The sequence below is a fragment of the Penicillium nucicola genome, assembly GCF_028828085.1.
Source record: "Penicillium nucicola strain IBT 29836 chromosome Unknown utg000007l, whole genome shotgun sequence".
Classification (NCBI taxonomy): domain Eukaryota; kingdom Fungi; phylum Ascomycota; class Eurotiomycetes; order Eurotiales; family Aspergillaceae; genus Penicillium; species Penicillium nucicola.
In genome coordinates, this window is record NW_026643131.1 from 649,563 (window position 1) to 674,851 (window position 25,289).

General features: G+C 45.2%; 9 protein-coding genes across 9 annotated transcripts; 3 read left to right on the plus strand and 6 right to left on the minus strand.

The window, feature by feature from the left end:
- Positions 1-449: 449 nt before the first annotated feature.
- N7511_007303 (uncharacterized protein) lies at positions 450-1,615 on the minus strand (the record flags this gene model as incomplete). The annotated part of the gene is made up of 4 exons (XM_057129680.1): positions 450-782; positions 840-949; positions 1,011-1,343; positions 1,390-1,615. 4 exons carry the CDS (start codon positions 1,613-1,615, stop codon positions 450-452), a joined length of 1,002 nt encoding a protein of 333 aa, XP_056982748.1.
- A 744-nt stretch (positions 1,616-2,359) lies between these two features.
- N7511_007304 (uncharacterized protein) lies at positions 2,360-3,419 on the plus strand (the record flags this gene model as incomplete). The annotated part of the gene is made up of 4 exons (XM_057129681.1): positions 2,360-2,630; positions 2,683-3,012; positions 3,088-3,197; positions 3,246-3,419. 4 exons carry the CDS (start codon positions 2,360-2,362, stop codon positions 3,417-3,419), a joined length of 885 nt encoding a protein of 294 aa, XP_056982749.1.
- Positions 3,420-5,949: 2,530 nt separating this feature from the next.
- Positions 5,950-7,196, minus strand: N7511_007305 (uncharacterized protein; the record flags this gene model as incomplete). Its single annotated transcript, XM_057129682.1, has 6 exons — positions 5,950-6,082; positions 6,138-6,288; positions 6,348-6,612; positions 6,672-6,922; positions 6,988-7,132; positions 7,164-7,196. The coding sequence occupies 6 exons, from the start codon at positions 7,194-7,196 to the stop codon at positions 5,950-5,952; spliced, it is 978 nt and encodes a 325-aa protein (XP_056982750.1).
- A 524-nt stretch (positions 7,197-7,720) lies between these two features.
- Positions 7,721-8,702, plus strand: fma-AT (acetyltransferase fmaC; the record flags this gene model as incomplete). Its single annotated transcript, XM_057129683.1, has 2 exons — positions 7,721-7,831; positions 7,902-8,702. 2 exons carry the CDS (start codon positions 7,721-7,723, stop codon positions 8,700-8,702), a joined length of 912 nt encoding a protein of 303 aa, XP_056982751.1.
- Positions 8,703-9,358: 656 nt separating this feature from the next.
- On the minus strand, positions 9,359-9,910 carry N7511_007307 (uncharacterized protein; the record flags this gene model as incomplete). Its single annotated transcript, XM_057129684.1, has 1 exon — positions 9,359-9,910. The coding sequence occupies one exon, from the start codon at positions 9,908-9,910 to the stop codon at positions 9,359-9,361; it is 552 nt and encodes a 183-aa protein (XP_056982752.1).
- Positions 9,911-10,554: 644 nt separating this feature from the next.
- Positions 10,555-11,397, plus strand: N7511_007308 (MBL fold metallo-hydrolase; the record flags this gene model as incomplete). Its single annotated transcript, XM_057129685.1, has 1 exon — positions 10,555-11,397. The coding sequence occupies one exon, from the start codon at positions 10,555-10,557 to the stop codon at positions 11,395-11,397; it is 843 nt and encodes a 280-aa protein (XP_056982753.1).
- Positions 11,398-15,813: 4,416 nt separating this feature from the next.
- On the minus strand, positions 15,814-16,188 carry N7511_007309 (uncharacterized protein; the record flags this gene model as incomplete). Its single annotated transcript, XM_057129686.1, has 2 exons — positions 15,814-16,001; positions 16,086-16,188. 2 exons carry the CDS (start codon positions 16,186-16,188, stop codon positions 15,814-15,816), a joined length of 291 nt encoding a protein of 96 aa, XP_056982754.1.
- A 1,079-nt stretch (positions 16,189-17,267) lies between these two features.
- On the minus strand, positions 17,268-18,453 carry N7511_007310 (uncharacterized protein; the record flags this gene model as incomplete). Its single annotated transcript, XM_057129687.1, has 2 exons — positions 17,268-18,093; positions 18,158-18,453. The coding sequence occupies 2 exons, from the start codon at positions 18,451-18,453 to the stop codon at positions 17,268-17,270; spliced, it is 1,122 nt and encodes a 373-aa protein (XP_056982755.1).
- Positions 18,454-21,828: 3,375 nt separating this feature from the next.
- N7511_007311 (ATP-binding protein) lies at positions 21,829-25,260 on the minus strand (the record flags this gene model as incomplete). The annotated part of the gene is made up of 8 exons (XM_057129688.1): positions 21,829-22,061; positions 22,114-22,398; positions 22,460-22,663; positions 22,726-22,950; positions 23,008-23,317; positions 23,383-24,744; positions 24,794-25,089; positions 25,149-25,260. The coding sequence occupies 8 exons, from the start codon at positions 25,258-25,260 to the stop codon at positions 21,829-21,831; spliced, it is 3,027 nt and encodes a 1,008-aa protein (XP_056982756.1).
- Positions 25,261-25,289: the final 29 nt, after the last annotated feature.

Below are 25,289 nucleotides of genomic sequence, written 5' to 3' on the forward strand. Positions count from 1 at the left end.
GAAAGAGAAAGAGAGAGAGCAAAGAGATATCTACACAAATATGATCACATGACCCAATATCTCCACTAATTGTTTATGATCTAAAGTACCCAATTTTGGAACAAGTGTACATACGCTTGTGTAAGGCCTTGGGATAGTAGGTGAATTTATGAAGACAGTATAACATTGGCATACACAGCTGACACCAGGCTATTACTGTTCATATCTATGATTGCAGAATAGAGTCTACAATGGAGCACTTCATAAAGCAGTAGATTAATTCTGATACTTGCAAAACAGACGGGAGGAATAAGAAGAGGATAGCAAGCAAAGAAGGGAGCTATCTAGTCTGCTCCGGAACAGCTGACCACTACTCGCATCCCCAACAGTAGGTACGTTGACCTAGTTTAGCAAATAATCAAAGAGTAAAGCTTCCTCTGGAAGCAATCCCAGCGGCGAATTTCCAAACATTATTCACAATCGAAGTATTCATCTGAAGAGCTCTCGCCTCCAGAAAAATCGTGCCAGATATACGCATCATCGATTGAGTCGAACTCAAGGGGCTCATCCGAGTCATTTGCAGCCTCTTTCAGCCTCTGATAATGTATTCTCCTGTCCAACTTTCGTCTAAGAGAAGACCCAGCCGGGATGAGTGACTCGGTAGATTGTTGAGCTCGATCAGATTGCGTGGATGGCTCTTGTGGTTGTGTCGATGGCACAATCATGGCCTCCTTCAATATATAAACTAATAAACTGAAGGCTTTTTCTATATCCGCCTGAGAATCGAGTGTTAAGGTGACAAACTAGATTGCATTAGAAAAAGCACCTTTAACCAAGAGACACTTAATAAATAAGCATACCGAGGAGTCATTATCTAGTCTAACAAAGTGAAAGACTCGCGAGTCTGTTGCAACCCCATACAACGGACAATTTTCCTTGTTTGCATTTTTGCGATGGTGATAAATGAAACCTTCGACCAAGTTAGCTTAAAAGTAGTCTAATATAATAAATAAGTTGTATAGTATACTCACCTAAATATCCTAGTACTTCTAAAATTCCCTTTTCGGACGCCCTAAACCTCTGATTTTGGGCCACGATAACATTCGAAGCGGCTTCGTCTTCGTCTCCGTACCATAGGGCGTAAGATGGGTATCCTGATAACTTAACGGCCTCGCCCCTATATTTAACGGGCCCGAATGACCATTTAGGCTCATGGGTGATCTCTAGCAGTCTTCCATCTTTAGAACGTGATTCCACTGCTATATTGAACGCCAATAGGATGAAGTTATTCATCCTCCAGCGCATTATCGCTTCCGCGCTTGTTTCATTCCTCAAAGCACCGTCAGTCATAGCGAGACTTTTGACTAAATAAAGTCAGCGAGGTTCCTGTCTCCGATTTCCCTTACTTACCCAACATCTCCGGCACGGGAACAATAGGGAAAGAACTCAAACCCTGATCATTCTTGGCAGGCGAGAGGGACAGTACATGCTCGACTTCAAAGGAATTCAACGACGACAGACGAATGGAAGGGACTTCCTCATCACCATCGTACTCGCGCATCAGTTGATAATATTGGCGTAATGAACACTTACCCTGGGCTTTGCAGAGTTCGTAAATGGCGTAGCTCAGCTCCATTGCTGTTGAAGGAACTTTTTGCAAGTTTCCAATGCCACTCTCAAGATACTTTGAGTTGACTAAAAATGAATGACTCAAAGAAGCTGATAAAGAGGCGGCGCTGAACCAGCGGAGTAGCTGACCTCGTGACCTGGGCAGTTGAAACTTAGGTCAGAACCTAATGTCACCTGCCCAGGCGGATTTGCCTGTTGACATCAGCCCAATACATCATTCAAATATAGGATTGAAATAAAAAGTCTACTGCTAGAATTTCTCATGTAACTTGAGCGGATCTAGATAGTCTTTTGTGCCACATCCGTATTGCCAATTGCAGGATCAGCCTTGATCTCTGCCGCATCCCAACAGGCTGACCTGTGGAAACTTTCCCTTTTTGGTGAGCGGCCAGGATAAACCTTCCGAGTGACGAAGTTTTGCCAGCGGACATCGCTGAGGACCGTGCGCAGAATTTCCTCTGAACCTCATTTCCCTCTCTCTTTTTTTTTTTCTTAGCAGACTCACAGAATTCAATGCGTTGTCAAAATCTTCTTTTCCATCCTAGTTTCATCAAACCTTTGTTGCCCCAGTGACTAAGGATAGAAAACGGGCTGTTTGGCCGAGTTCTTCGAGTCCTGCAGCCTACCGCGGAGCGAAGCGCCGGGTGGATTAGTTGTGAAGGGTGATTTTGACCAATCGCAGGTTTGTTCGTCGATCTTTTTGTGGAACCTGGATTCGGCCCGCTCATTTTCCAGTAGACCATCAATCAATATGGAAGATGCCAAAGAGGTCGTTGCCAAGCATCGCCGGCATGGCTTTGAACAATTAAAACGCGTTGTGCGAAAATTCCTCGAGAATAATATTGACCGCCGTCAGCTGCAAGAAGCGACGGATCAAATTGACGCCTCGGAAATCAAGTTTCCGACGGTTGCTATCACCACGTTGAGTGTGGAGGACGTTCAACGATCCCTCCAGCTTGAACTAGATGTTGAGGACGCCGAGATGCAAGGCGTGCAGCCGCTCCCCCTCCCTCCTCACCTCAGTATACAATCCAAGACATGGATTAGAAGGGAAATGTAGCTAATTGAATACAGTGAGCACCCTTGGCCTAATCGAAAAGGCCATTGGTAACTCGAAAATCAACGAGGCCAGCGCACGCTGGGTTGTAGATGCCGTCATCCTTCATGCGTATGAGGCGGCAACCACTGACATCAAAAATGCACAGCCTTTGAGTGTGCAATGTGAACGGACCTACCAATTCGGCCCAGTGATACTGAACCGCAAGAAGGTCATATTGAGTGGCCGACCAGACTACAGTGTCTGGTACGGAGAGAGTGAGGCTTTGTGCCTCAATGTTTTGATTCTTAAGGCAAAGGGGCCGCCCAAGGCGACAAACCCGATTGCCCAACTGCTCGGGTACATGGGTACGTATCTCAATGTCTACATTGGTTCCTTTTTTTTTTTTTTTTTTTTTTTTCATAAACAGCTAATTAGTAAAGGCTGCATTCACCGAGCCCGCAAGTCAGAGGGCAAGCGCAACTGTGGGGTGTATGGAATGGCCTCCACTGGCGAAACTTGGACTTTCCTGAAAATCAGCAACGACTCCAAGGTAAGTTCAAGCCATATCAGCCAAGACCTGCACTCATATATGTGTTAGTGGACAGAACACCCGGTTGCGGGCCGTCATGGCCATCTGGAGAAGCCATTTGGCTTGCTTGTATGGACGTTGAAGAGGGCTGCTGCTCTCTCCACTTCCCATTCTAAAGAGACCTCCGCTGGAACGGATGATAAGGTGGGCCTGTGCCCAATGGATCTTGAATCGGCTGAGTGAGAAAGGGGCAGTGTACCCCCAGTGTACCCCCCGTCGAGCTTAGCTCGAGCTTAGCTTGACCTAGGCTCGACATTAGCTTTACCACCACTGAATTATTTATAGTATTACAATTAACGAACCATTGCCGCTGGAGGCAGCCCGCAAAGTGATTATAGTCCTGTGAGGTCAACGATGTGTTGTTGACTGTGCATCATTAGGGAAGGCGAACCTCTGTAGACTGGTTCCATTTCGAGTATGAAATAAAAATAAAAATAAAAAAAAGCAAAAACAAAAAAAACCCCGAGCGAAGACAGAAAGCACCAGCAGGACCCTAGGCCTAAAGGCCAACTATATCAATGATAAGTTACATCGAAAATCTCAGTTGCGCCACCATCGCGAGGATCTGGTCGACCTCGGCCCGTTTGTTCTCGGCAGTCCCTGTTGGCATTAGCTCCTGGATTAATGGGATCATCTGGGGAGCATTCTCCTGGCCGATTGCGGTTCTGGCGGCCGCCAACTGAGTCCAGTCAATGTGGACACGTACTTGGAGCTGTCTTAAAGCCTCCTGTATCTGGTCCAAGGCCGCCTTTGTGGCCTCTCGCCAACAATGAGAGACCTCCCCCCCCGAGGATGTTGATGATCGGGGGGTGGCTTGCTCACCGACAGGCGGTTGATAGAAGTCGCAGCGCTTCTTATTCCCGTTCCACTGGCAGTTTGCACACGCCGTGACGGTACGGGTGATGTCGTGGAACCGTACGCAGTGGGCCAAGGGCCATTCCTCTTGAGGCAGCTCTTACACTCTTGCTCTGCCAAATTGCCAAGAACCTGCATCAGGATTGACTCGGCCTTGGCGGCACTGGTCGAGACCCGCTCATCCAGTTTCTTTCCGGTATACTGGGTTGATGACCGCTGGGCAGGCTCACGTCGGGAGGGGGCCACAATAAGTAGCTCCAGGCCCTGCGTTTTGACAAAACCGCCCGTCCTCGCGACTTTCCAGGGGAGCTGTTTGGCGAGAGCCGCCCACTCACCCGGTGGGAGTTCCTCACCACCGGGTGGTGCTTGAGGCACAGTCAATGGTGTGCCGACAGTGTGGTGGCTCGACGACTCGGCGGGCGAGCTTGTATCATATCAGTTGTCAAACAGTATGGAGGAAACTCACTAGTTCTCTAGCTCCGGCGCCCGTCCCTGTGCGCGATGTTGTATTAGCGGCTGCGCGCCAGTAAGAGGAGGCCGCGGCGTGTACGAGGGAGGGGCTGCATGTTTGGTGGGGTGTTTTGACCCATATTGACGGTTGGTGAACTTATATACGCTATATTAGGCTCATATATCTCGCTTACCTATTTACAACCCCACACAGAAGCGTTCTCGCGGCTTTTTCCGTAGCTTATATTTGGGTGTTCACTCTACCCTAATAAACTATAAAACATTAAAATGAACTATAGCGTTAGTTAAAACTTATATTTTGGATATCTTGCTTGATTTCCTCTAGGAGAGAGCGAGAGGTTTCTCGCTCCTATCTTGAAGTGAAGTTGATAAAGTTTAAATAAGCAGCTTTCTAGCAGGGCAGCTTTTTCCTTATTGCGATCTAGTCCTCTATAAAGGATTTTAAGAGCTGCGGAGTTAGGTCGGGTTCGTCTTTAGAAAAGTTGACCTTAGCCGCTTCGTTTCGAGAAAGTCTCTACTATAATAGTAGCCTGTTAACTATAGAAAGATAACCTTATAGAGTCTGGTTTAGAACGGAGTTCTTATGTTTTTTAACTATAGTGGGTGCTAGCTCTTTATAGTATATCGTATTGACCTCTTATTCCCTCTCGGTCTAATACTTATAAGTGAAGCTACGTGATACGGCACGTGCGATACGCTTATCAAGAGCCCCTTCAAGATCTTTTAGGAGCATAGTATTAAACGCTAGGGGAGAAAATAATTCTACGACAACCTAGACTTAGAGATCAAGTTAACACTAATCACCCTAGCATAAGGAAATATGATAAGGGATATACTATCACCCTATCTTACCCCGCTCTCACCCCGTTCTCACCTCTGTCACTCTCGGTCTCTAGAATTCTCACCCATATCACCCACACTCACCCTAAGTCTTCTTTTTAGCCGTTTTAACTTTTAGGGCTCGTTAAGAATTGACTGCGTAGAGTAATGGGCTTAAGTACGGCTGAGCGGACGGGAAGCCCTGTTCTCCACACCCTGTGGTCGTATGTGCTTGTTTCAATATTAAAGGGAAACATATAAGATAGACAGTAGTAGGTTTTGCCACACTTAGGGGATATTCACGCTGCTATATTATCGGAGACCTACTTCTACTTGAAACGGTGTGAAATCTCTAATACTTACAGTATATGAGTTTTTTATAACTTAACCATTAAGAGGGCGATTAGAGCATAAGGCTGCCTTTCGGGATATAGTTGCTGGTTTTGAAGCTTTATTGAACACAGGAATATATTGACAGTGATTTTGCTATCATCTAGAAACACTCAATCAAGACCAAGATAGAAGTCGAGTTCCAATACCTTCATTATACAAGGATAATTCGGTAAAGTTACACTGCATCATTCATTAAGAAGTTGATGCCGCTAAGCACGTCACTCAGGAAGTTCCCGCTTGGTGGTTTACAGTCTAACGCCCAGAAGACATGGGGCAAGCCGATATAATAATCAAGCTTTGTTGGAACACTGCAACATGGTTAACAAAACGTAATCACAACGGAAAGGAGAAGCTGCTACTTACCCGGCCTCCTTTAATAGGCTGTGCATCACTAGGCCATCATCACGAATGGGGTCAATATCACACACAACCAAGTATGTGGGAGGGAAATCATCAATGTGTTTACTATTAATGATAAAGAAATCTGGATCGTCGGGGCTTGCACCAACGGCGTCTGGACAGTAGTTAGATTTTCTGAATAGATTGGCATACATTCCGGGAACATCCACATACCGAAGAATACATTCATAGCAAATGCTGTGTTAATCGGAGCGTCTGCACAATCCGTGAAAGAACGATACTTGTCATCATATTTGCTAGGGACCCGGGCAGGATGAGTGGTGATTGGAGCCAGAGCTGCGACACCGCGGATTTCAACCTTTCGATCCAATGCGACGAGCTGATTCGCCAAAGCAAGTGCAAGATGAGCTCCCGCACTCTGGCCAATCGCGAAATATCTAGCTTGGTCACCATTCAGCATAGATGCATTGTTCCATGCCTTTTTAGGTTAGTATCGCAAGACTTAAATGTAGATTGAAGATTTTAGATGGGACCTACCCAGGTCCAGCCCTCTAGCACATCTTGAAGCTGCACTGGGCTTTTATGCTCAGGCGCCCGTCGATATTCCACTGAGACAATAATGCAAGGAACATGTTCAGATAACAATTGGCAGATACCGTCCTCGGTTTCCACGTCGCCACAACACCATCCACCACCATGAAAGTAGATACCAACGGGCAATGCGTTTCCATCCTTATTAGGAGGGGTATAAACCCTAGCGGCAAGATAATCCGTGATTGCGATATCCTCTTGTTGAAGTTAGTGTTATCACAACCGAAGCCAAACTGGCGTACTTGACTAGTCGGGCACATACCGATTTTGAGGTGAAGGGCCCTCTTGTGAGAAGCATTTATCTGGATTGAGAGAGCTTTGTATTGTTCTCTCATAGCCAGTGCATCACCCGAAAATTGTGGCCTTTGGCCGAGAGCTTGCTCGATCTGCTCAGTGATTAGACGAGCCTCAAAATATCAGAGTATGGAATGGACATACCTCGACCCATGATTGTGACAAAGCTAATTTCATTCTTGATATAGGTAAGCAAGCATATATGGAGGTGTCAAATATTATTGACTGTGGGCGATATTTTCCTTTTAAAATCACCTTAGCCCTAAATCAAGCCAAGTAGAAATTTTGGATGAGTTATATTCCCCGAGGCCGAGGCTTATGCAGTTTACTAATATATGATCGTCAGATCCGAGCATATCCTGTCCTCTCGAAGCCTCGGCACATAACAAAATAACGTTGTCACCGATGAATAATCTCCATCGGGACCCGGGATCCACTTTCGGGGAAAGCTAACAATAATCGATCAACTTAACACAAATTATGCGTAGGAAATTTCGGGCCGCAAGTATCCGGTCTCATACTTTAGTAGGACATCATAGTAGATATACAGTACTAGAAATCCGGGTTTTTCATTCCATCTTCCATACCTTTCTCTTGGTTATTCTTAATTAAGACCGGAGATCCTCACGTTTTCACACTACCGAAAAGAATAAGCACTAACAAGGTTTCCTTGCTGTTCGTGAGGATAACTATCCGTAATAATGGCACTGGCTCGCCGAGAGACTCAGTTCAACGCTCGCGATGGAACCACGCTTCGGGGCTGGCTCTATCCTCAAGGCGAAAAGTCTCCATGCGTGATCATGACACACGGGGTAGGTGCTTTCGTTACTCTATTCACTACTAGGGCAGAAAGAAATGCTAAAATCATTTGTATATGACTAGTTGGGCGGCGTTCGTCATTTATGGCTCCCAGCTTTTGCCGCTCGCTTTCATGATGCTGGCTACAATGTACTGCTCTATGACAATCGGAATTGGGGTGACAGCGATGGGCTGCCGCGCCAGGAATCTAACCCGCCACTTCAGCAAGCCGACTACTATGACGCGTTCAATTTTGCGTCTACATTTCCTAGCGTGGATGCTTCACGCATTGTCTACTGGGGGACGAGCTTTTCTGGTGGGAATGTCTTGCACGCCGCTGCTGCGGACAAGCGCATCAAGGCTGCTATCGTGCAGTGTCCTGCTGTTTCTGGGGAGACCCGATCTTTAGCGTTCAAGGACCGGATCAAAACTCTTTTGGACAATCGCAGTTATGCCACTGGTACTGAGCCAGAGAGAATTCCTCTCATTGCAGATGGCGTAGCGGCTGCTCAGAGAGGGGCACCAAATGTTATGTTTCCCGGTGTTCATGCCTATGGACATGTGCGGGAGTCGCATGAATGCGGAGCGGTATGGGAGAACTTCATCACCACTCAGACGCAGGTGAATATGCTTCTTTTTGAAGGGCAGGCAATGATTCACCGTATCTCGCCGACTCCACTCCTTATGGTTATTCCGGGGAATGACGAACTCGTCACCACATCATCACAGTTGGCCGCTTATGAAAAAGCAAGGGAGCCAAAGCAAATGCTTTACCTTGAAGGAGCGGGCCATTTTGATATCTATACGGGAGATTGGTTTGAAAGGAACATTACGGCACAGTTGGAGTTCTTGAAGAGGCATGTTGGTCAACCTGAGAATGTTTGATAATTTTCCTGTTACGCAGTGTTAGTTAATATATCTATCTTCTCTGTTCGCTGGCGACTTTCCACATTGATACAATAAGATAGTTTATGGTAACTTCGCGATGGTGATCTTGAATGAGAAGTGTAGGTTTAGATGGGGAGGCGGAAGCAGGTTTTCCGAGTCGACTGCAGTACAGTCTAAACGGGACATTGGTGAACTGAGGAATAAGTTAGTTAGAATTTGGCTCTTGTTAGGGCAAGTGATCGTTGTTGTCTGTTGGAGAAATCAAGGAGAGTAAACTGGGGATTGGTGACTGCAATTTTGTTTTGAGTCTACAAGTGAGCAATTCAATGGGGGTATTGAAATCGATGATGAGGTATTCCACTATTCTAGGACGCAAGGGATTTGAGGTGGTTCAATTGATCTCTACCGCCATTTGCTGATCTGATTTAGACTTGTTATATAGGAGATATTTTTACGTCAAGTAACAGAGCAGCTGAATTCGCAATATGATCGAAATATTCCATAAAACTTTCAATGTATTGGACAGCATGCTCTAGAAGTATGTACAGGTAATCACATGAGCATGAGAATTGGACCAAAGTCCCTTTCTATCAAAAAAGCCTGCTTCTAGCGACATTGAATGGCCTTCAGTCCGGTAGCCACCCACAGCCAGGTTATTTGCCAACTCCTGATTCTCTCTCTGTATTGATTGGGCTGAATACAACTGCATTCTTGGGAAAATGAGGCTGAAGCGGGTAGGTATCCCAATACATCCAAACATGCCGGTACTGTAGACCCTCAGGAGTCTCTTCAGGGCCAGTGCTGGGCCCTATTTCGCAGGTCATAGACAGGGGAAGGCTAACAGTTGGCGAGCCAGCAATATCGGAACCGGGAGCCCAGATGTGTCGAGTAACCCGAGCAATGAGATGAACGGTGTCGTTTTCGTTTTCGAGTTCCCAGACTGCATGAAAATCGTGTTCCAGGCGAGCAAATTCACCGAATAACTTCACAATCCATGGCCATATCTCCGCGCCATGGTAGTCGACACCGTTTTGGTTATGAAAGATCGCATTTTCAGCATAAAATTGGTGTTTTCCATGAGCGGATAGGTCGGATTCTTTGATGGCAGATGCATATGCACCGTAGAACCGCTGGGCTGGAATTTGTGGCCCCTTCGCAGCCCAGTCGGCACCGGAAAGGAAAGATGTGACTCGAGGAGGAGGCATAACGACTCTAAATCAAGTAGAGATAACTAGCTGCTTGTCATTCTCAAGACTTATCAGAGGCAATGAAGTGTCCTCTTATATTCCGCCTTCCTTCATGAAGAGCTTCCTAAAAATGTAGGAAATATACGTTTTTCGGCAAATCGGCAGCATGCAAGCACTAGCTTGGATACTCTGTTTGTTGTAACTGGAAATTCGATTTCGAGAACGTTATCGAATGGATCATCAAGACTGGTACTCCGAGGCTTCATGGTGTATGATCTGCATGATTATTGATTATGAAGTCTCCCCTCGTTTGTCCTCGGCATCCAAGGGATTCTCTCTTAGTCCCGATTCCTACGGCGAAACTCTGGTTGCCGCTAGTTCAGATGTGGATCAGCACTGACGAATCATATTGTCTTGCCGGTGGAGCAATCGAGATCGGACATGTTTATTTCATCGCATTTGTCCCGAGGTAGCGGTCTTTCGGAGATTCAATTGGAGATATGTTGCGAATGACGTTTTGGTAATGGATCACTCTATCAAAGTAATAGCGAAACTGTCACCAGCATTTTGATCACATGGTTTTTTTTCTATTTCAAGTCCGACTCGCACGGTTAAACGCAAACATTCTTTCCATGAAATCCCAACACGTCCAACATTCCAGAATGCCGCTCAATTTCAAGGTCTTTTTCAGCAGACGCGACAGCGCAACCCGAACTGGCCCCGCGGGACATGATCATCTCAAATGGGTTCCTACGAGCTCTACTTTGATTTATGGAGAAAAGAAGGCGGTTCTAGTTGACTCTCAGTTGACTCTCGAAGCGTCTCAGGAGCTGGCGGAATGGGTCGTGGCTAGCGGAAAAGATTTAGTCGCCATCTTTATCACTCATGCACACGGCGACCACTTCTTTGGAAGCTCCAGTATCGTCAAACGGTTTCCCGAAGCTAAAGTGATCGCTACACCGGAAGTGGTTTCCCGCATGGCATACGAAACATCCCCGGAAAGGATGGCAAGCTTATGGAACAAGCTGTTTTCTGGGCTACTCCCTGAGAATTTTGTTGGAGCTGAGCCTCTAAGTGAAGACGCGTTTGAGCTAGAGGGGGAGAAGTTGCAGATTGTGAATCTGGGGCACACGGATACGGATGAAACAAATGCCTTGTGGGTTCCATCAATCGGACTACTCGTGGCAGGGGACTGTGTATACGCAAACACCCATCCGTATCTGGGCGAGTCGGGAACAGAAGAGGCTCGCATCGAGTGGATAAAAGCATTGGACAAGCTCGCAGCTTTGAACCCTACAGCAGTGATCGGGGGCCATAGCGATCCCAGCAAGCCTTTTGCTCCTGAGGCCATACAAGAGACCAAGTTGTACTTGGAAAACTTCAACCGAGTTGCAGCAAAATACACCAAAGCTGAAGATATTTACTCGCAAATGTTGGAGCTATATCCGGAACGACTGAATCCTGGATCTGCCTGGGCTGGAGCACTTCTCGCCAAACGAGATTGAAAAGAATAAATAACGCTTGATACGCCGTGCTTTCTACCAGTCCGAGATTTTAGCGCTCAAACAAGCTTCTTATGGCTTTTCTATTGCTCAGCGTCTAGGAAATATGGGAAGGAATAAAGGGCGCGTCTTTTATAGTGTAACATCTTTGCAGTTATTCGAATTACAGCTGTTGTTTATTAATACGCTATCCCCTCGCCTGAGGCAACCTGCAGCGTGATAATATCCCAATTCTATGTTTATTCATTCATTGTAAACCATCTCTCAATATAATGACCTATGAATAGAGTCATCTTACTATCCTTGTAGAATTATTGCTCACATATATGCAGTGTATATATTGAAAATTGGTGTCACGTTGAGAAGACCCAGCTTAGTGGGATATGCTTCGTCTATATCCCTGATAGTCACTAATAGTCATTGAGTAAAAAGTAAAAGATTGGCTGTACATCATCATGTATATTGCTCTTAGGAGGGACTGTACACATAGTACTTATGTGCGCGTTGAAACTGGTCATAGACGGAATCCAAATCCTCAATGAACGAGAACAAAAGAGAGATATTGATTTAATAAATAAAAAGAGCAAAAACAAAAACATACAACAGTGAGGATTCGCTAGTGGTCACCCACCTAACTACTAACTCACCGGCGTGTGGCTTAAGTACGGCTGAGCGGACGGGAAGCCCTGTTCTCCACACCCTGTGGTCGTATGTGCTTAGTTTGATAGTAAAGAAAAATAAGTAGAACAGTTTTTCACAATAGCATTTTAAGGCGAATCTCGCCCCGGATAGTGTGGTTGGAGAGCCGCTTTATCGTTAGTTATCATTACCTTATACCCTCCGCCTAAAACAATGAACATCTTAGCATCTACACAAGTACAATTAGAAGTGCCATGCAACTAGGTTTCTTGAAGTTATTTTCAACCGTGAGGTCTGCCACGTCTACCGTACGTTGTCAATATAAGTACGCTGTGATACCGTACTAGACCTCATGAAAAATATGTAGAAGTCAAACTTCTTTATTCCTTCTACATCTTTCGGCCGAGCAAGTAATCAGTCGCTGGGCATTGTTCATAAGTGAGGCCAAGCCGTAAATTTGAAATTGCTGTTTGAAAGCCTAGTGGGAAATATTAATGGCGAAGATTAATCGAACAAAGATAGCCATCACTGCTGAGGAATTAGACAACCTGGTCTGATCGGGCTGCTTGCAATGTTGTCAAAGCCGTGAGGAATCTCGATCTAAAGCTGAGTGATATAATACCCTAGTATGAAGTATCCTCTTCGTGTCCCAAGTAATAGCATTATGACATATGCTTCGATTGGGATTTCGCAATATTTTCTCGGTCGTCCCTGTCTTGAGTTCATCACTGAATTTTATAGACCAATCTCAGATGGCAATAGACCGGTCTAAGATGGCACTAGGTACATTCTCTAAGATACAAGTTGTGATATATGCTTTATATGACATAGAACAGGGAGATTTGCTGCAGTGATTTTCTCTTAACATTCAACATTTTCTCATATTGCCACTCAAACATGGTAATCTTCCGCTCCTCAAACGCAGAACTTCACAAAGCGAACTTCCGCGTTATGAGACCCCAATACACTTCTTCAACATTCTCGATAGACTCGAAGATCATGACCATGCATCAAAATTCGCGAGCGTACTCAACAATCTGAGACTCACCGAAGTAGACCCCCATATCAGGCGAAGTCTCCTCAGCCGCCCAAAGCAAAACTTACACCTCCCGTAGCCCCAGCTTTGGAATTTGCGATTCTCCTCCTTGTGTTATCCTTGCTCATGTAGTGCTCCAACTTCTTTTCATACCTGGTATAGTCTCGCTGGTACCTTTCCTGGTCTTTGTATTTTTCTCGACGAGGTGGGCTTGGCTTTATGCCATCAAAGAAGCCAGAGCCAAAACACATTTTGATATGAGGTTGTGAAGGGGTTGATGTTTGCCGGCTTGATACTTTCTCGGCGTTCCTTATCATAGATGAGGAGAATGAAGATTTGTTTTTCGTTAATTGTACTAAGTGGTAAATTTATATTAATTTTCCAACACGGCCTGCTTTGCCCTAGTCTTGGCTTCGTCATAAGGGCCAAAATGTGGCAGTGGTCGCTGGGGCCTAGGCGGGGCTTTGATGGGTCTCTGTCAGCAGATGGCCACTCAGCCTTGTATTCAGATCTCATGAATTGCTGAGCTGGACGATGTAGTGTATTAAAGGTAACTGAACGGAACAGAACAGGGTAGCTCGTGGTACTCGTGTGGCCTACCAAACGTTGTGTTGGCCGTTTGAACAAGGAAGTAATGTTTTGACTCAATATTATCCAAAGAAATATTATGGAGCAATAGGCAACTCCAAATCAAAATGATAGCCAAAACAAAGCAAAAAAAGGGCTGCCGCCAGCGGTCCAATGTCAAATGCCCGATATCCCATTAAAACTCGACACTTTGATGAGGCAGCCAATGACTCCTCATATGACCAACACAATGGTTCAATAATGCCGGAGAAATATCTGGCAGTAAAATTGTACAAAAAGCAGGTAAGCGACGAAGGAGTGAGCCTGATTAAAGACATTCTTGGCATACAATCTTTGAAGTCGGGAGCCAAAAACGGGACACGTTTTCTCTCTCTCTCCCTTAGCCACGAAATTGGGCTATTTCGCTCCCCAAATTTCAAATTTCAGTTGTTTTATCCATGAACGCATCAACGATGCAACCCGATAAAGCCTGCTGCAGGTTCGCCACCGAAGCCATCAGACCGAGATATATATTACTTCGGGGGAGGGGAGAACTTCAAGCACCTTTTAAGTGGTGGTATTAGATATTACAAAGCATCAAATAGAATAGAGGAAAGATCAATTTGCGATAGTAGATTCAGATGTTGTCGTTCAAATCATGACTTTCTTGACCGTTCTGCAGTTGGGGCGCAACGAGAGGACAACAGCAAGGACAACTTGAATTTACAGGACGCAGACTATGCAGCAAAAACAGGGATAGAGCCAATGAGAGGTTGAGATATAAAGAAATATATCATTTACAAGAGTCACTCTTGTTTGATCCGCCGTCTTTGCATCCATTCGTGCAATGTTCTGTTATCGTAATTTTTCCGCCTTTCTCACAGTAGTAGAGGAAGTAATCGTAGTTCCAATTCGGCGAACTATATCCGTAGGCATCCATAGCGGCTAGTATCTCTTGGTGGTAATCGCCTAGTATACGTTAACCTCATTCAAACGATTGATAAAGCGCACAATATACCTTTGCCCAGAAGACTGGTAGAACAATATGAAAGGTCCGTTTGGCAGTTTTCGGCAACTGCTAGACATAAAAGGATAGAAAAGGTGGGTAAAATGAGCTTCATGGTTTGTGATTGAAAGTTCACGTAAGCGTTGGTAAATTGTTTCAAAGGTTGATTCCAAGAGTGAAAGGCAACGGCTACTATGCTTATAAGTTATCACAAAATTAAAAGCGATATGTATTTTGAAGCCCCAATGCCTTTTCTAGTGTTGGCCCCTGACTTTAGGCCAAGTGAATATAAATAGCCGTCGTAGTCTGTGAAGTCTGCCTTGCTCATCCTTGTTTCACCTCAATAAAAATCCGGCGTGGGTTTTTAATACCCCCGGAACCATGAACTGTGCTAGTCCTACACTAGTTCACTTTGAGTTACTAGGCCGTATTGTAATTTACTTTTTGTTGGGTTGCACCAACACAGGAGCGAAGGAGTCAGCCTCTCCCGAGATCAGTTCACCGAGGGTTATGAGGTATCTTCGCCAAGACATATGCATGTGCCTGCACCTAGTCAAGAAAAATTGAAAGTAAAAATGCAGATAGAATAAAATCAAAACGGTACATACGTTAGAATGAACTGCAGAAATAGGCAACTTAGAGTAAGCTAAAATGTAAACAACACCTCAATGCCTTAAATTAGACTAAACGGCTTTGATATCAGTCTGAATTCAAGCCAGAAGTCATTCCGTTGTGACCTTTTGACCAAATTTGGTAGCCCCAGATATATCTATATTATGGTTTAAGCAAATGAATTTATGGCAACGATGTTTAACTATGTTAAAAGGCTACGATGCAAGTAGGAATGATGACCGGTACGACCGTACAATATAGATAATCTAACAATAGATTACCGAGGTGTTTAAGTCTGGAGATTCTCATTTGTATGAGAACCTCCTTATATACCAGAAAACTCTGCCTTAAGCTAGTCCTAATTAGATTTCCTAGGTGATGAATCACTGCGGTTGCCGTCATGGCTCATTTATGGCATAAACTATGGCCGGCCACCATAAATCTCAACAAACTACAACTCAGTAAAATAGTTGAACTATTGTATATTAAAGCATCAATCACGAAAAAATCCCATTCATTGAGTAAGCTATAGCCTTGCCCCGCCGCAATTGCTGATAGTCTAACTGTCACAGTAGTCGTTGTGAGGCCCATCCTGGCCAACCTGGCAGTAAGTGTTGCAGTCCTTGGCGAATGTAATATCATTGGGACCGTTACACCTGAACAGCGCGTAGTCGGCATTAAGGTACTTCAGATTCTTGGTGCCGAACTGGTTCTCCATGGCCGTCTTGACATGAGAATGGTAGTCGCCTTTTTGTAATTGTCAGTGATTGTTTGGAAGTTAGAAAATTTGTGATAAATCCATGATTTGTGATTAAATCGCAGATGACGAACCTTTTCCAATGAGGTTATAAGCGCAATATTTTATCCCGGTGTGGCAATTATCGGCACTCGCAGCGGACAGAAAAATAGCGATAGCAACGAGACTAAACTTCATATTGGAGATTCAGCTTTGAGAAGGAAGAAGGAAGTGGATGTGATTGAATGCTCGTAAAATAGAATGGCCCAGGACAGTAGATGGGAACTTGGTGATTTAAATACGATTGCTATAATATAAGCCGTCGCGCCCTTCCACAAAAGTCGCCAAGAGAGTTGTATTTCTCCCTATTTTTAGGTGCGGGTAAGCGAACACACCTTTAGTAGGGATGAAGGCCAGAATGTACCAACAATGGGCCCGGCGCCTGTTTCGACCATTGGCTTTCTGCACTTCAGAATATGCCTTGCCTGATTTGAATGAACGGGTTGTGTATCATGTTTCATCTTGAGGTCGGCTAGCTCAATATCTGAGGCTGAGAGCTCTCGCATTCCTTCTGGCTTTTGTGGCTAATTCGAGGAGGATTCGCCCAGACACGCAGTATCCTCAAACTACCCCGGGGGCCGATCCCTCAAGAAATGGGTCACCAAAGGATTCCTTCCGCGGGGCCAATACGTTCAGCTTCTCTAAAACAATAGATTCTGGGACGGCTACAGGTCTTAACCGAGCTGGGGGCCTAAAATCACGGTGAGCGTGAGAAGACTTTGTTGGAGGCTGGGATCGAAGAGCCGCACCAGGTCAAAACCGCAATGATTGCGGGGAAACCTTTCAAGGCGCTCAGTAAACAGTAGTAATCAAAGGAAATATCCCATACGCTGATAACTTCATCTCACGTTGGAAATTGGTAATGATACTGTCGCTCTTTATCGAGGGAAAAGCGACGATCTTGAATTTATCTAGACTGGCGTGCGTAGTGCTGGATAACGAAAAACATATGATTGAGAAAGTTCAAAAAGCTTTGGACAAAGGAGGAAGAAAAGAATATACGAATTTCAAAGGATGAGATAGCGATATTGTTTTAATTTGATGGGAAACTAGATAGAATTGTCTTTCTTCATTTTCCTCTGGAAGAGTACATAGCAAGCAACCAGAGATCAAAGAGAGAGTTAAAAAGACAAAAGATTTTAACACGGCTTTGGACGAGAATGTTGGAATTGATTCTCATATCAGAAGTATCCCGATTGTGGTTTAAACCTTGCCACTCACAAGGCATAATTCATGCTTCCACAAGATTCCACTTTATCATAGTCCAGGGCAAATCCCGCATGGTGAGCTGAGATCTTGAATTTGACGTAAGGGTTGGTAGTATCATCTCCGATGATGCCGTAGTAATTGCCCCAATCAGTCAGACTAAAGGCAGTCTCTGACCAGTCCTTCGCAATGGCTTGGGCAAATGTATGGATGCCACCTTCTTCCAACTTAATCTTTCGATGCACGCTGAATGAGAACTTGAGACCTGGCTTGGAAAAGGTTTTGCGCTTGTTCAGCCTGGATCTATCCTCATCCGTCAAGACTTCATCGAAGTCATCTAGAGCAACAGAAGCCTGACCGTCGCTGTAATGATTGATTGCAAAATCCACGGAAGAGTTGCCATTCTTTGCACCTCGAATTATAGAACGATGCGTAAGATCTGGCTCGTCGTTGCTTCGCTTTCGATGCTTCAATGACGAAACATCAACGTGCTCCACAGTTTCAAACTCTAGGCCTGTAGCAGACAAGCCTCTAACCAATCTAGTGTGATAGTGGGTACCAGGCAAGCTACGTTTAGCCTGGTTCTCCCCATCAGCGGCCGCAGCTGCTTCGTCAGACACACCTGACGTCGCGAAGTCACCCCCGCCGAAGGCGGCCGATACCGCTCCGTTCACAATAGTCAGGGGATCAAGATCATCTGCCAAAATCATTACAGACGCGAGCGTCATCCGCCCAAGCCAGTTGACAATTTCGATGCTTTTGCTGCACGCCACACCGGGGAAAAAGATATCACATATCGCAGAAGCCACATGCGCTCCGCCCTCTATCCAAATAACCCTTTTCCATCGTTAGCTTGGAGTTCATCATGTAAGTACAGATTTCAGGTAAGGGGTAAACATACGATAAGCCGTAGCCCTTCCATCTCGCCTTGGCTGTCCTGTATGTCTGCAATCGAAAGCAGTCGGAGAAGGCCCGATGTTCCAAGATATCAAGCGAATGCTCCTCTGGGTCTGGACTCCAGAGTGCAAGATTTTGCGATTCTTCTTTGCCATCCCGTGCGGAGTCGTTCCAGACATCGCTCACAGCGCGGGATAGAACTATATCCGATGAGGTACGAAGAGGGGAAGCGTCTGTATCGACAGGGAATCCTATTGTAAACGAGACTAAGGCAACCAGAGCCACGAATGGGAATCTCATATTGAATGAAGGGTGTGGCTCGGAGTGTAAACAATAGAGTTGTTAAAAATGCTGACAATACATGGCAGCGAAGCTCATTATTATATGTAATCGACAGTTGGCACTGATTATCTGTCTCTAAACTAGTATACCTTGATATTTCTTTTTGTTCCTATATTTGGGATAAACTAATGCTCGTAATCCTTCTCGGACCCGTGTACGCTGAGAGTATGCCATGGCCCTAAGAGCCTTGGCAAGGCGTTTTTCATTTTCTGCATTCTTCATTTCCTTTCGTGTTTTGACGGGAAAGCCCAACACCAAGCTACTCCATCTGATTGGCCTATTACATTTCGGATCCTTTTGTTTCATGTAGATTTTGCACACCTTGGCGCCCTCCTCTGTTCCTTGTCTTGTCAAGCATCTGATGAAGGAACGACATGCCCCCCGCCCCCACCCAGGTCTTGAAGTACAGCGCTAACTGCGAGGGGGCATATAACCTTTCCATCGAAACATTGTCTCTGTATCTATTCCTTGCTAGTCACATCTTTCAATATTCGTCCCGCCCCTACAACGAAATTGCCGCACTATGAGCTTGGTTGAGTCGAAGACAGTTTCCTCTCAGGTGGCCCTGAAACCCACACATTCTCCATCTCAGCACAGGTCTAGATTCATATGTATTGTCGAGACCATGGATGACTGGTTGAATTGGTTCACACCCATGTAAGTTATACCTTGCTCCATTCGCAACTAGACTGGGCTTGAACTGAACTTGCTTTCAGTGCATCGGCTGCGTTCATGGTCATCCCACTAGGATATTATTATTCCTGCAGGTACATCCAGGGACCAGATCAGAATGAGCACGAGACATGCAGATATCCGACTATTATATTGGCGGTCATTACCGGGGTCTTTTGGCCCGCTTTCTTCCTTTGCATGCTTACGAAAATCATTCTTATTCCTTATTACAGGGTTGTGGAGCCATCGACATGGGAAGAATCATGGTAGTAGTTTGAGCAGGGAGTACGCTGCAAGACTCGGGGAATGAACGATTGGTTTCGATGATTATTTAGCAGCAATTAAGATGGGATATGTAGCCAAACCTACAATTGACACTTTGCACTAGGCTCAGTACTGAGTATTGTGACACGCGTTTGAGGAGAAACTACCTGCATGTTACATAGTACGGTAACTGAAAGCATCGGCAGGAGCCCCAACAGGGCTCTGGCCTCTATATGCACCATTGGACAGTCATTTCCAACAAATATGTAGTTAAACTCCCAAGACTTGTTACGGTGGGGGCATGTCAGCTAACACGGTTCTCTCATCCGACAGGCTCCAATGTAGGATTGCCTCGGTTGTGGGGGCCGTGGCCCAAAATAAATCAAATTCGTAGGCTTTTGGGGCTGAAGGACTAGGCTTAGATCAAAAGCATGTTCCTGAGAGACGGGTGCATGCTATCTGAACCTTCCAATCAAGAACGATCCGTACTTTCTGATTCATATTCCCTAGACTTCGGGGGCCAGAATGAGGAATAAGGCTGTGAGAGGAAAGAAAAAAGGGATATAGAAGGATCTCTCAAGTTTGAGATATCCTAGAACTGTTTGATCCCGGGGCCGACGCTTATGGAGTGGCTTGTACCTGGGGAGACCACGCCCGGCCCTGGTGCACCCATTCTACCTACAAATATCAGTCCTGCTTCCCACTTTTTTTCATAATCTTTGCCAACCATCCGCAACCCAGGCCTCTCACATTTTCAAGCTGCGGTAGAAAGCAAATCAGTTCAAGATGAAACTCATTGTTCCGGCAATCGCCCTCTTTTCGTCACTAGCTGCTGCCGAAAACTGCCAAAAGGGCCTGGATTATTGCGCATTCACTCTTATGGGTAAAGGTAATTCATGAGCCATCCCTAATTCTTTGCACGATTTTCAACTGACTGGCGTTGATTCTTCATAGGGGATTACCACCAGGAAATTCTCACGGCCTTGAAAAAGTCCAGCCCACCAATAAATCCTGCCATGGTGAACTACGACTATTATCTTTACCGTTGCGGAGATAGTGGCAAAATTACTAAGACTGAAAACTGTCCTTACGGATGCAACAATGGTGGTAGCGATAAATCTGATTATTGCTAAGAAACGGAGCAAAGCAGATGTCATCAGACATTAAGACACACATTAAGGAGAATATGGTACTTTGAAACGTTCATTATTGCGTCCCTGTATATACGCTCCTCGAGTATCTTCAATATAAGTGTCTCAATAAACATCTTTTTGAGGTAAAGTTAAACAAAACAGAGTAGAAGAAGGCCTCTAGGCGTTCGATATAAATTTCTGAGTCCGGTCACCCTCAGGCGTGACTAGCATGTATATGTATGTCCTAGTCTCACCCGTATCACTTAAACTTACTCTAGAGTGCCGTTAAGGTTCTAACGGCGCTTTAAGAACTGGCCATGCAGTAAAATTGGCTTAAGTACGGTTGAGCTATATTTCACTATGATGCACGAACTGCCGCTTCCTGAAATACTCGTTCTCCTAGCATACACACATAGCCATCCAAGAGCATTCATCGAGGTGTACGCTGTGATCGGTTTTCAAAATGAGAAATATATAAACTGGGAGCCCTCTTAACTAAGTGGGGGAAATCCTTTCTTGAGCTTGAGAGGTCAGAAAAGAGGGTTATGGAGGGGCGAACAAACGAGGGAAATAAAACAGGTAAATTATTCTGGTGGCCACGTCGATAACGCCGTAGCCGAGGGTTATTTCCAAGTGTAGAAAAGCGGTCTTCGCAGCTTGAGCGCAGGGGAATCAGGGGTAAGAATGCTGAGTATGTATTGTTTGAGTGAGATCTGTTCCCAAATGAGATATATATTGAAATGGGAGATGCTCGATGGCAGTCTGGTCAAAACAGACGGGTCGACAAATGGTGGCAAGAAAACCCAACAACAAGTCAGGTCTGTGAGCTCTAGACAGATGATGCCTATCAGGGATAATCAGATGCTATATCAAGGAGCATAATGATCATAAATCTTGAATCAGGAAATGAGTGGCATTCTTGTAAGTGTCTATCATTCTCTACAGTCGTAGTTTTCCTATGTCCCTTCCTTGAGGACATCACTGCCTGAGGCAATAATCATACAAATCTCGTGATTTCCCCACTACAATATATGATATTTATATCGACCCATAGACGTATGAGCCATGGCATCAGTAGGTAAGAACTCTGCGCTCACTGCAGTAATTTGTTCATCGGAGGCCAAAAATGTCCGTTGGGAAATCGGCCGCTATGCCACTTCGCAGCGGAGAGCCTTGCCAAAATACGTAGTAGAAATTAAGATCTAAACAACGAGTCCTCCAATACCACGAGATCCCACTTGCTATTCCACATGACGTCGTAGATCTAAATAACAGAGTCCTGGCTTTGAATCATCCCATCTGAGGCCTTCGCCTTGTCATTTCTAACCCGCGCCTGGAAAGCCCAATCCTCCTCCGCTCCGCGAACAGCTTTGAGATAACTTTTGAAATTATGAGACATGGTAACAACCTGGCGCAGATGTTCATCTGTTAACTCAGGAATACGATTGCCCTCGTTCTTCGCCTGGAAGCATGCCAGAGCAACGGCCGTTTGGAAGGCTTGGTTACATTAGTATGACCTCGGCGGCTGAACAGGCTCGATATCACTTACCGTTTCGTATCTCACGACCATTCCATTCGAGCACGCGAAGATCCTTCTCCCGACGGATATACTCCTTAGCATCATAGCTGCAACGTATTTCCTGGCCGTCATTCTCATGATTCTTGCTGAGTTTTTCGAAATAACCCTTCCAAATCTTCTGTCTGGACTCCTCATCGAGTGGGTCGTATCCCATCTGGACATGGATTCGTGACAGAAACGCTTCATCGAAGCTTCCAACACGGTTGGTTGTGAGGAAGAGAATTCCTTCAAAGTAATCCAAAGCTCGAAGGAAGACTAGAAGCGAGTCAGACTTAGCTGTTCACTTTAAAATCTCAAGGGGTCAAGGTTGACTCACCAGAGACGATGCTATTTCGCCGAAGATCGTGTGCGGAACGTGTTTCAAGATACACATCGGCTTCGTCAAGAAGGACAATGGCGTTCCAGTTTCTAGCGTTTCTGAAGAATTGGAGTAGATTCTTCTCTAATTGCTCTGGTTCATGTCCCAAGTCTGCCGCAGTAATACTAAGCAAAGGCCGACCGGTATACTCCGCAACAGATTCTGCGCCAAAAGTCAATTAGCAAGATTGCATCCGAATCATTTTCGGTAAACATTGCTCATACCGGCTGTAAGAGTCTTTCCTGTACCCGGAGGGCCATGCAGTAGCAAGATTTGACCTTCGCCCTTACCACGCACAAAGTCAGATGAGAACGCCTGTGGGTATGTTCCATCGAATATATCGCAAACAGCCTTGATCATCTCCTTGTTACTTTCCGGCTTCAGTACCAAGGATTCAATCACGTTTTTGTCTATCCTTGGATCTCTCAGACCAGAAACCTCCAGGATATCTAGTTCATGTTAACACTGATCAGTCTATTGGCCAGGCTAGCAGCAGTAATACTCACCCCAGACACGATCCTTCAATATAAATCCATAAACATGCGACCAGCAAAGTAGATATTGATGATCAGTTAAGTTTTTTCGGGACTTGAGATCAATATCATCATAGTCATCAAACGAACGACGCTCCATGCTGGTCTGGCGTAAATCTCTCGTCGCGCATGTTTTGCATCGGCAATGTGCAATACGTGTTCGCTCACCCAGCTCAACATCATAGACATTACTCACTGGAATGATAGCGTTTGGTTGCTTGTCAACACTATCTAGAGTCCATGGCTGACTTGTGTGGTCCACAACAACTCTCGTTCGGTTGTACTATGACCTTGTTAGAGTCGGAAGCAACGGGATAAGGAAAAGTAACAATATAAGTTCCAACTCACAGTGCGGATGCCTTGCAGTTTACTCGGACCACTATACTCATGGAAGGAAGGGGCTTTCACCATGTTAACGAATCGCTTTCCTCTATCCACCAACTGCTGATATAAAGGGTACTGTGGGTCTTCATTGACGTGGAATCGGACTGGGAATAAAGGCAAAGAGTTGATCTCGCACTCATGATCGAAGACAGGAATAAAAACCGTTTTAACAGATCGGGTCAAATGCTGCCCATCGAAATTGAGATTCCAGACGTTGACCTCGTACGGACTTGAGCGTTCTGAGCGAGAATGCCATTTGATTCCACCCTGAAATGACTCAATAACGTAGGCATTTAGCGTTCCGTTCTCTCGAACAAAAACGTCTGAGCCCGGCTTGAGAAGGTGCCAAAGAATGGTAAATGTTGTCTTCGGAACTGGACCGCCGTGGAGCCGCTCACTATCCTTCAAGCGAATCTCTGACAGGCTTTCAAGGTACTCATTCAAAATCCCAATATGTTCTCCACACATTTGGCTATACTCCTCGTCATGATCATTCTTCACCACATCCCGATACTGAAGAAGCTTTTCTCGGTAGTGGTAAAGATCGACGAAGGGGTACACAAATCGTCCAATGTGGAGATCAGTGCGGAATGGTTTCTTAGGCCATTCCTTGGGAGTGAACTCATCGGAAATGGACTGGAAATCAATGATGGCTTGAAGAGCATCGAGAAGGATCGGTGAGATAATGTATAGACAGGGACTACTAATAGTGTCAACCATTCTTTTGTCAAAGTCCATAGTATGTGAGTCACTAAAATACACCTCTCTGTGCTCTTCTAGAACATTGTTGTGACCATGGATGTCGGAGTTCGTAATCAGTTTGATTTTCTCGTCTTTTCGCTCGGTTTCGTGGCGTCTATAATCACCGTCTCTATCTGGGACTAGATAGGTTGCCACGTATACGATGCTGTTCATGACTTTCTCTTCGGCAAGCGTCTGCTCTTCATTTCCAGCATCTGAAGCAGGTTTTCTTGCCTTCCGTTTGGCAGATGTTCCCTCTTCGCTCTCAGAATCTGAGATGCTGCTCATGGCCTTCTCTTTCGCAGATGTCACACTCTCAGTATCTGAGGTGCTTTTATTTTCCCTATCGAGTATTTCTGAACGAATTTCATCCAAGATGTAACATCTATTGAACTCGATTTTGAACTCCCATCCTGGTGAAACCAAACTCTCCCAATGGCCACTGAAAACAGTTGTGCATTCAGGCTTCAGTTTGATGATCGAGTAGTTTGCACCCGGGTAATTTCCCTCATCATCAAGATCCGCCGCAATCCATTTGGGAACGAAGATATTGACGAATATTGATTTGACCAATTTTCTCACACCCTGCTAAGAGTCAATATGAATAGAGGAATCATACTTTTGTAGAACTGACATCCCAGGTTTTAGCAGCCTCGTATGGAAACGTCCAGCGAGTGCCCACTGGATCGACATAGATAATATATGGCTGATCGTTCTTGCTTTGTGGTGTAGCAGAGCTATCACTGACATCAGTCGGAACGTTTTTTTCACTCGTCGTGGCTTTATAATATTCGTTGCCTTTTCTTGTTGTTGTAGGCAATTGAACTCCTTGATCAATAGGGAGCAACTTTTCCACTGTGGACTTTCCTTCCCCTTCTGGGGCTTTGCTTGGGTCGGCCGCATGGAGGGAGTCCTTCTCGATTTTTTCGGCTACGTGAAGCCAGAAATTAGCATATTTGAGGAAAGGCATTGGTCATTGCCATGCTTACTTATCAGAGTATCGTCATCTGTGCTTATAATGTCTGCCTCCGGCACATCATGCGGCACAGTATCCGTAATCTGTGCGCTAATCAAGACAGGGTCTTCCATAATGATTGACATTTATCAGAATGGAGAGAGAGAAAATACTC